Source organism: Cyprinodon variegatus, unplaced genomic scaffold (genome assembly GCF_000732505.1).
Source record: "Cyprinodon variegatus isolate N-32 unplaced genomic scaffold, C_variegatus-1.0 Scaffold186, whole genome shotgun sequence".
Taxonomy (NCBI): Eukaryota; Metazoa; Chordata; class Actinopteri; order Cyprinodontiformes; family Cyprinodontidae; genus Cyprinodon; species Cyprinodon variegatus.
Window position 1 is genome coordinate 963039 of NW_015150639.1, and position 9765 is coordinate 972803.

Consider the following 9765-nt stretch of genomic DNA (forward strand, 5'->3'; position numbering starts at 1 on the left):
TGTGAGATTTTGTTAGTAAAATAGATCAATACCGCGTCATTATATCAACATATAAAAATATGGCAAAATTTCATGGATTTTCTGGGGATTTCGTAGCATAACGATGACATATAGCAATATTTCATTAGTAAAAGAGATTGATATGGTGTTTTTAAATGGCAATATATCAGCATATGAAGATATTGTGATATTTTAATGTATCAATATTTTTTCCCTCGTCTTTAGAATTTTTTAAGTCTGTAAAAAAGAGGTTTTGAGGAAAAAGAAGTAGTATTTTTTTTTTTTTTAGACTTTAGAAACTCAGAAGCTGATCAAATATCGGTGGGGTGGCCGATGTCCGATATTCAGTTTTAAGGCTGATACAGGCCGATACCGATAGAGGGCGGATTATATCGTGCATCCCTAGTTAAGAGTCTTGCTTGGTGACCCAGAGCGGCAGTGTGTGGGAGTGGAGCTAGAACTCAGAACCTCAGACTTCCAAGTGCAATGCCCTAACCACTAGGCCACCACTCCTCTACAACTAGCTCCACGAGGGGATTTGTCTAGGAATGAAACAGTTAAGCAGGCTAGTTCTAAGGCAGTTTTAATGTCAAAGGGAAGAAAGAAAGCCCATAGAGTTATTCATAGTAAAAGCTGAGCCCATAGCTTTTTTTATGATTGAAACAGGACTAAGCACTGACAACAGACATAACTCTATGACAGCAGCTGTCAACACTTTAGATTATAGATAAATAAAAATAACAAGCGAATAACAAAGGCGATGGATCACTCACCGGCAATGGTATAAAAGCAGGCAACTCCTAGATGAAGAAGTATGCGATACTGTGTTTTGATGTCTTCTACTTTTTTATGCCAGAGAGTGTTATTATGTGCATTGGGTCATTCTCTATTAAGTCATAGACATTATTAATAAAGCCTGTTGTTACTGATCCTTTTCTAACCTGCTGGCACTGTTGATACCATGGTTCAGTTTTGTTGTCAGGCTTGTTCACATGATCGCTTCATAAAAAAAAAAAAGTCAAAGATTGTTTAGCCAGCAGCAAGTATTTCATACTTCACTGTATTTAAATGATTGTAGATATAAAAGAAAAACATGATCAAATGGGTACGTGATTAATAAATGCAAGGACATAGGATAACTTAGTAGACAATCACCTTAATGGCAGGTCTTTAAAGCTCTGGACTTTTGGTGGAACGCTAATGGTATGCATCTTATCAACCACTACTACTACTACTTCTACTGTATATGGCTTTTGGTGAATTTCAAGAAAAATATAAATTGGTTTCTCAGCTCCTTTTTTGCAGTTCTCCTTTACCTAAGGAACCTAGGTAACAATAAATGAATAATCTTCAGAGCAAACATGAGTGTCTGTTGGCCTCCTTTTTGCCCTGTTGCCCAGTTTGGCAGGTTAAGACAATATTTATTCTCCTTCAGTGTCTTGATGATAAATTCAATTGAGGCCAGCTTCTACAGTGATTTCCTAGTATAAATAGAGGGACCTTATATAAATTAGATCAATCACTTCAAAGCAGCTGCTTGGTTTTCCAGCAGTTTGTTAAAAAAATGAAGCCTTTCAAGGCAATTTTTTTTATATAAGAAAAGGCCAGATAAGACTGCCAATGATTATTTTCCTTTAAGGGACAACAGGCTGAAACATGCAAGTTAAGTTGTTTTTTTTAATTAGATTAAACATATTTAAACCAACCAAAACCTTCAAAAAATTTTTGCAGATGTTTTAGATTCATATGATAATAAAGTGATTTCATCTGACATAATGAGAACTCAGAAACTCTGCTGTGATATGCAGGATAAACCTAATAATGAATAAGAGATGAACCAACATTATCATCTTCACATCTTCATTTTATCATTGACTTTAAAAGATGCAGTACAGTTTTGGACAGCATTAATCATGGTTGGATCAAACTCTTTGCTTACCCTAATTAGTTATGTGCTATGGTTTTTCATATATATATTGAAAATAACTACTAGTGCTTAAAAGAGTTAGGTTTGATCAACAGTGCAAAATAGACATAAAAAGGACAGAAAAATTAACTGAAAGCCTAATAATGAATAACAAATGTCATATTTTGGTTTGGCTTCTATAGGAACTACAGAAAATGTCAACTCAACAACATACATTTACACCCCCCTTGACTACAAGGTGAGTCTGGATTCTGGTTGCAAACTAGTTTAAAGCATATCAGTTGGATAAAATAAGTAGTATGTTTGTGTATATTGTTTTTAAGGTTGTTGCATGAAGCTCAGGACTCATTGGACCGTCCATATTATAGTGACACCAAGCAAGCAGATCTGACTACCTCCCCTGGCTGTATTGCTTCCGCCACCTTGAGCCGAACAGCAGAGGTTGGCTACCTCAACCTCAGCTCAACACAGAGGGCCTCAGAGAAGTTAAAGCTACAGTCTGCTTTCAGGACTTCAGAGAATGAAACTTCCTAAGATTTTCTAACTTAAATATGATTAACCTGTTAATACCATTCCGTTTAGAGGTTTGTGCAACATGTATTGTATATCCTGTATTTTTCCCCACGCCAGTTATTACAGGAAAATCGTGTGACTTTACAAGAATAGCTAAACTGAAACATTTCCACTCTGCTTTGGATTGGTTAAAGTCACAAGCAAGAAGAGACTGGAAAGGCTTTACCTCTGGCAGCATTGTGGTTGCTATCTCTCTCTGCCTGTTTTTTCTCTGTATGTAGTATGAGCTATGATGAGAACCTCTATCGTAACTACATTCATGCTTTCTCAAACAAGTACAATTGAAAGATTTGGTTTTGTTGTATTTTATTTGTTGTTTATTTGTTTTACACATGTAACTTTTATACCGTCTTGTAGATAGAAAACACATTAAAGCTGCCAGAAACATTATTCATTTAACAATGCAGCCAGTATGCATTGTTTGTGAAGTTTCAGTTCAAATTATTGTCACATATAAACAAAAAGATTATCCTGCATTGATATAAAAGTAGAACAATGTCTCACATTCTTTAGACAAACATAGGTATACCTGAAAGGGATCTCTAAAGACATAACGCACAACAAAACTTTACAAAAAAAAAATCCTTATGCTTGCAATGAAAAATGTTCTTAAAAAAGTTAACTTAGCCAACCAGTGTCTTTAAAAAAACAAACATCCAATTCCCTGCTATTTATGAAAATACAGAGTTAGTCATTTTTAGTCCCAGCATATCAAAATCAGATGTTTTGTGATTGCAAACAAAAAGAAACAATATTCAAGAAGATACAGCTGCCTAAATAATAGTTCCAGGGTTGTTTCACTTTCTAATGATAAAAATAACAGTTTGAAAATATCCTAAAATTGATTGATTTTTATACATTTTATTGCCAGAATATTACATTGTTACATGTTCCATCTTACTCAATCGAATGTTTTACCCCTATTATTAAAATTAGTTTTCGATTATTTTCTTTGTCTACATCTGGCTAATTGTCACGTCTACATTTCATATTATCAAAAAAAAATATACATAAATAACACAGTAAATACAATATACAATAAGAAGGGGCAAAAAAAAAAAACTGCAAATGAACTAATTGTCCTCCTTGTTTAATTATCAGATTTACCAAAAGAAGTTTTTTTAATATCCCTTAAATAGATCCTATCTGAGAGTATGAAGAGAGCTAAATGATTTCAAAAAGCAGCACACCATGCCCAGAGGTAAAAACATTCAAGAACAGTTGAGAAACAATCCCTATCAGACTGCAAATAGTTAAACTCTCAGGTTTCAAGTCTAACCACACAGAGTGAAACTAGATCAACCTTAGAAAAATGCAATGGAACAATGGTAAACCCGCAAAGGCCTACATGTATGACTAACCAAAATGTGAAGCAGTGCTTGCCTTACATTTTCTGTTAGAGATGTGGCTTCATTGGCCAGAAGTGTACAAACAGAAAAAGTTAACTAAGAATAAATATGTTCTCACAATGATGAGATCATTTACCAGCAATTTGACAAACCCTTAATCTCCATTGCAAAAACATTTTTATCTTTGTTCAAGACATGTTTCTGCGCTTCTTAAATTCAGTCGATACAAACCAGCTTCTCAAACTAAGAAAGTCTTAATTTGCATAATTAGTCTGTGTGAATTTCACATCTTTTTACTGGGAATGATGGAAACTTGATAAACAGACATGTGTGACAGTCTATTAAACATAATTATATCCATATAATCTTTGTGGGAGTTCTTCTCTTCTAAATCTTTTCCACAAAGCTTCATATAAAATGTTGAGTTCCGTTCATGTTAGAGTGCAAGCTTTAAGCATTTGCTTCCATTATTGGAGAGTTCTCTTTATTATCTCCAGTACCATTCTAAGCATTGACTAAGAGATCAAAGTTTGGATTGATATTTCTAAAAACAAACTTATCACTTATGTCCTATTATTGGACAGCAAGATTTCAACCATAAATGGTCCACACAATATATAGCTAACAGTTTTTTCCTAGCTTGCTACAATTATTTATTTATAATCCTGAGATACTTTAAGAACTGGTTACCAATCAACAGGAAATCCTGAAAGAAAATTCCCAGTTATCACATTCCTGGTAGCATATGTTTAGAGCATTTAATATTGTTAGCAATGCGATCAATTAGAATTTCACAGAGAAATATTTCAGCTTAAGCATCTAGTGCAGGATTAAGGTGTAAATATGCAGTCACTGCACAGGGCAGTAGAGTCCAAACTTTCTGAACCTCTCAAAATTCACAAACCTCTCAGGGCCAAAATTATGTTTTCAATCAAAAAAGCTAAATTATTCTACTATTAATTATTTTATGCTTCTCTGCTTAGCAAAATACGAAATATACAGCATTTTTAAGAAAAAAAACAACTTTTATAGATCCAATCACGGGGTTCGGTGGTTTGCCCTACCAAATGAAATGTGTCCAGTTTTCTAACCTTTAAGGTTAAAGGCCATAAAGTTTGTTAAAAAATAAGAACTGAAACAAAAACCTAATGAAATATTTGAAAACGAAAAGGAGCTACAAAAACCAAAAGTTAAACAAATGTACATCTGAAGCTCTCTCTTATAAAACCCAAAACATACACTGCAAAAAAAACATCTAGAAATGAGTAAAAAATGTCTTAAATTAAGTGTATTTACCCTTAATTTGAGCACGTAAATAAGATGATCTGCCAATGGAATTAGTATTATTACTCATAAAATAAGATAATTAGATAATATACGCTGGAAATAAGAAAAAGCAATTGTTATTTTTTTCTTATTTTATATGTAAATTGTCTTGTTCCATTGGCAAAGTGTCTCACTTCCCTCCTCAATTCAAGAAAAAATGCACTTAATTTGAGCAAAAATGACTTATTTAGATTTACATTTTTTTTGCAGTGTATGGAGGTGTACATTCGCATAGGGTACACAGGGTACACATAAAATTTAAAAAGTATTTTTTTGTTTAACTCTATGAGATGAGCTGTGCCTATATGTCCTGTCATGCAAAGGTTTGTTGCCGACTATAGATCCTATATGTCGGTTGGGAACATTGGGAGGTCCCTATGCTAAATTAACTATCAATAGATGGCATTCTGCTTTCTCTTCCTTCCTTACTGCCGGCACTATTTGGACAGCACTTATCACAGTGTATGCTGACACACTTGTACTTTGGCTTAAGTGTCCTTACTGATTCGCCCATTTTGGATGGAACCAGGGACTCTCCAAGGTTCCCAACTGTTGCATTCAGGAGATGTGAGAACTGGGAATGGCTTTAAAACATAAAAAACATTCTAGAGAAATGTGATTTACGGTAATAACATGCTTTGCTGATGAATCAGTCCAGTAAGCTAACAATCGTGCATCAAAAGTCATTTTTACTAGTCAATATTGAAATTCAGAGAAACGCATTTGGGTTTTCATTAGCTGCAAGCAGAGGTGGGTACTCCAGGATCAGTAATTACGAAACCTGTACTCGGTTCAAACCATGTGCCTCTCACAGCAATGGCAGGGACCAATGTTGAAAACCCCCTGGTTAAGTGAAGTGGGTGAAGGAAAACTATGCAGGGTTGCTATTTACTTCAAACAGATTTACCCACCAATGCCTACAAGCATAATCGCTGAACTGAAAATTAACACTTGAAATCGATCACTCTTTGTTGCATTAATCCAAATAATAGAGGAGGTTTACCTGAGATGAAATATATATTTGATGGTATTTCATTATCAATAAAGAGTCCCCTTTATTCCACAGCAGGTGACGTTAGGCTTTTAAGTAACATTTTGTCCATTTAGAAGCTAAAAAAAGCTCAAATGCTTCAATTTATAATGTCCTCAGCTCATCATAATTTTTGGGTGCCCACAACAGCCGCTGCACACGTATGTCAGCCCTGTAACCAATGTTGGTGTCCCAGCAGTACTCTGGAGAAAGAATCCTGCTGGGCTTGTGAAGCCAAAAGTACTTGTTTAAATGGCTCTCATCATGCCACAACGCCTCCACATTGTTCTCCTTATCCTCCATGATGCTTTTATAGCAAGCCTCTGTAAGGGCCTTGACGTTCTTCCAGGAGCCTCCAAACACAGCAGCGTGGTAATAAAAATCTCCAGTTTTCATGAATGCCTTGGATTTTGGGTTGCTGTCATAGGTGAACAACCTCTTTGGGAGGTGATAGTAGTAGGCATGAAGCAGAGCCACAGTATCTCCCAAAGCTTCTGGGCCAAATCTTCCTGTGAAAACCTGATCGACATCAAAGCAGAAGACATGCGTGGAGTGGTGCCGGATGTCCGACTCTATAATGTCTGATATGGACTTCATCCTCAACATGGAGATGTCCTGCCACCTTGTGTGTTTTTCTACTCTGATTACTTTCATCTTCCGATTAGGGGCGAGCTTGATGTTTGGTACTTTCTCTGGTGTGTCCGTAAACACATAGTAAATCACAGGCAAACTCAGCATGAAATGACGCTCTGATGATTTAAGGAAAGCCTCAAGGTAGGCATCCAGGTACCTTTAAAACAGAGACAAGGATGTAGCACTTGTTTTCCTTATCAAGGTGCACCAGGATGTGTCCTCACATTGATTTAAAAACCAACCTGCCAACTGCAAACACAGTTAAGGCGACAGACGACCCGCGGCTTCTGTGTATCTGATCGTAATGACTGGGGTTAAACATTCCCTCCCAGATGATGGGAGCATTCCAGGTTGTGCATGTCTGCACGTCACTTCGAGACCTGAAACAGAGGAAGACGCATGCTTTAAGTTTTATGAAGGGTTGTAGTATACACTGTACATTTAATTCAGCTTTTTAGATACAGATCTCCTTATAAACACACTTCCTCTTTATCAACCTGTTGGTTGGCTAATTTCCAACTGAAACACAGAAACACACACAAAAAAAACTATGATTCCTGTCAGGCATCTATTTATGAAAACAGACTTTTCTTCTTGTTCTTAATTTTATTACTCTTTAAGTTAGCATTATTTATGCTACATTATTGAAACATCTAGAGCAGGCATCCCCAAACTCTGTCCTCAAGGCCCCCTGTCCTGCAGGTTTTAGAGGTTTCCTTGCTCCAGCACAGCTGATTTAAATTGAAAGCTGATTAACAGGCTTTTGGTCTACTGCAATCATTATAATCAGCTGTGCTGAAGCAGAGAAACCTCTAAAACCTGCAGGACAGGGGGCCTTGAGGACCGAGTTTGGGGATGCCTGATCTAGAGTTATTGTGTTAAGACAGAATACTCTGAAACGGCCCTTCTCAGAGTTGTAACTATAGTCACCATCTGAGGAAACACTTTGGTAAATTCCAAGATGAACATAAAGTACAGATATAAAAAGGTCAGCGTGAAAGTCTGAGTTTTTTTTTGAACTTCCATCCAAATATCTTTCCCTCGACTCAGCCCTTCCCATCCTCTTCATATAAGAAAAAGTGAGGAATTATGAGATGCCATGTTTTTTATTCTACACTTTCAAAACTATTGAATACGTGCATTGTATTATAATGGCTTTGGAAGTCATGATGCCAAATCATATTACACTTGATATCACAACTGAAATAAAGTATTAATAGCTCCATGAGTGCCAGGTCTAAATAAAATCTTTTGGTACCAGTGAAAAAGTAGAATTAAAATAATGCTTTTCAAGCCGAACCGAAAAGATACATTTTTTTATTTAGCTTGTCCTGAAGGTATAAACACCATGAAAACCCTTTTTTGGAAACCAAGGATCCGTTTCATAATGTGGGTTTAACAAATTCCGATTCAAATCCACAACTCTAAATTGATCTAGCCAGAAGTTGGGAACTCTGAGTTTTTCGGTTTCACAACGGCGGCTATCAATTAGTTTAATCAATTTTAACTAGGTCCACTCAGAGTTAAGCATGTGTGCAAGTATGAAAAGCCATTATCATGGGAGCACTGATTTGACGAGTCCCCATGACATGCGGCAACAGGAAGTGCCTATTTCAACCCACTGGAACTAGAGATTTTAATGCAGAAATGCCAAAAAATAAAATAAAAAAGGAGAATGTGTTTTAAAGACAGAGAAACAGTGCTACAGCTACAAAGGAGAGGAAGGTGGCAAACGAGAAGGTTGTTGCTCCAGTTAATGCGTAAGTTTATATGAAGTAGGCTATGGCAGTGAATGATACATACTGTATATATATTTTTTATGCACAAAACTACGACAAAAATCAGACTAAATCAGGAAATAAAACAGCGTGATTGGCTGTAAGGATAATGGAGACAGAGGACACCCCGAGTTTACTGAAGAAAACCTTCTCCTGACCAGGTTAGCTCTGGGGAAAATATTACTGCAGTGACTGAAACAGAGGTTGAATAAACTCTCTTTGTGAACCAAAAAAGTCAGAGTTTCCCTTTTTTTCAGGTTTAGAGAAATTACAGTTTTCAGTAAACCTGCTTCATGAAACTTACCCCCTGGAAGACACCTTACATATCAACAATTTTACAATAACAGCATCAAACAAGGATTATGACAGCGGATCGGAAGCATATTTTCTGAACAAAGGTTTTTGTAAACAGTCCACCAGGTGCAAATGTGACGTTCGTTTTTCAGCTCATGAAAAGCAGTCTGGTCAAACATCAGTGTTGATATGCATTGTGGGACTCATTATGACAGAGCCTTTGTCACAATCTATGCTGTACAGCATTGACTGTGTCTGGACGGGTTCAGCCATATGTTGTTTCCAGGGAAATCAGCAATGAGAGGCAGGAGTATGATCTCCCAAAGCCTTTTTCCAGAAGATTCTGCAATGTTTGATACAACTGAGATCTTCTCTGTTTAAAGTGCTGTAAAACTTTAAAGCAACTTAAAAAGTAAATTCTCCTCCATCGATCAAACCACAAACCAATGGACTTTTTTTTCCAAGTTTGAAGACTTTTCGCTTCCCATCCAGGAAGCTTTCTCAATTCATAATGGCTGCAGTGACGTTTGAGTTCCAGAGTTATAGAGTGTTTCCTATGGCTTAGAAAATATGCAAATTGAATAGGAAAAAAAGTCCACCCCTCAGAAATTAGAGTCGCTGAGGTCATTGTTGGTCTGCAGTACCTGATGCTGGGCCATGTCTCTGAAAAGGGAGTCGTTAGGGTCATTGTTGGCCTGGCTGACCTGGCAAGATGTTTTGGTCCCCTGAATAGTGATGGGGGTTGAGATGATAGTGGGAAGGAATCAACTCTATCGCTGCATTGTAGGTTTAAGGCCCCGTCCACATGAAGTCAAAACGAACACGAAACGCTGATATTTTCCAAAACGTTTGCCG

General features: G+C 36.6%; 2 protein-coding genes across 13 annotated transcripts in view; one reads left to right on the forward strand and one right to left on the reverse strand.

Moving 5' to 3' along the window:
- Positions 1-3285, forward strand: part of ccdc30 (coiled-coil domain containing 30) — a 37742-nt gene extending 34457 nt beyond the window's left edge. For 4 of the 7 annotated variants that reach the window (XM_015379187.1, XM_015379185.1, XM_015379184.1 and 1 more), the window contains 2 exons: positions 2110-2165; positions 2251-3285. In XM_015379187.1, the coding sequence (XP_015234673.1) occupies positions 2110-2165; positions 2251-2461 (267 nt within the window). In that variant the 3' untranslated portion in view covers positions 2462-3285. The remainder of the gene's footprint in view (positions 1-2109; positions 2166-2250) is intronic. The other 3 variants (XM_015379186.1, XM_015379191.1, XM_015379189.1) reach the window with 3 other exon arrangements.
- A 1985-nt stretch (positions 3286-5270) lies between these two features.
- The window catches only part of LOC107087544 (alpha-1,3-galactosyltransferase 2-like), a 15679-nt gene continuing 11184 nt past the window's right edge, over positions 5271-9765 (reverse strand). For all 6 annotated transcript variants that reach the window (XM_015379179.1, XM_015379178.1, XM_015379181.1 and 3 more), the window contains 2 exons: positions 7081-7218; positions 5271-6995 (listed from right to left, as the gene is read on the reverse strand). In XM_015379179.1, the coding sequence (XP_015234665.1) occupies positions 6311-6995; positions 7081-7218 (823 nt within the window). In that variant the 3' untranslated portion in view covers positions 5271-6310. The remainder of the gene's footprint in view (positions 6996-7080; positions 7219-9765) is intronic.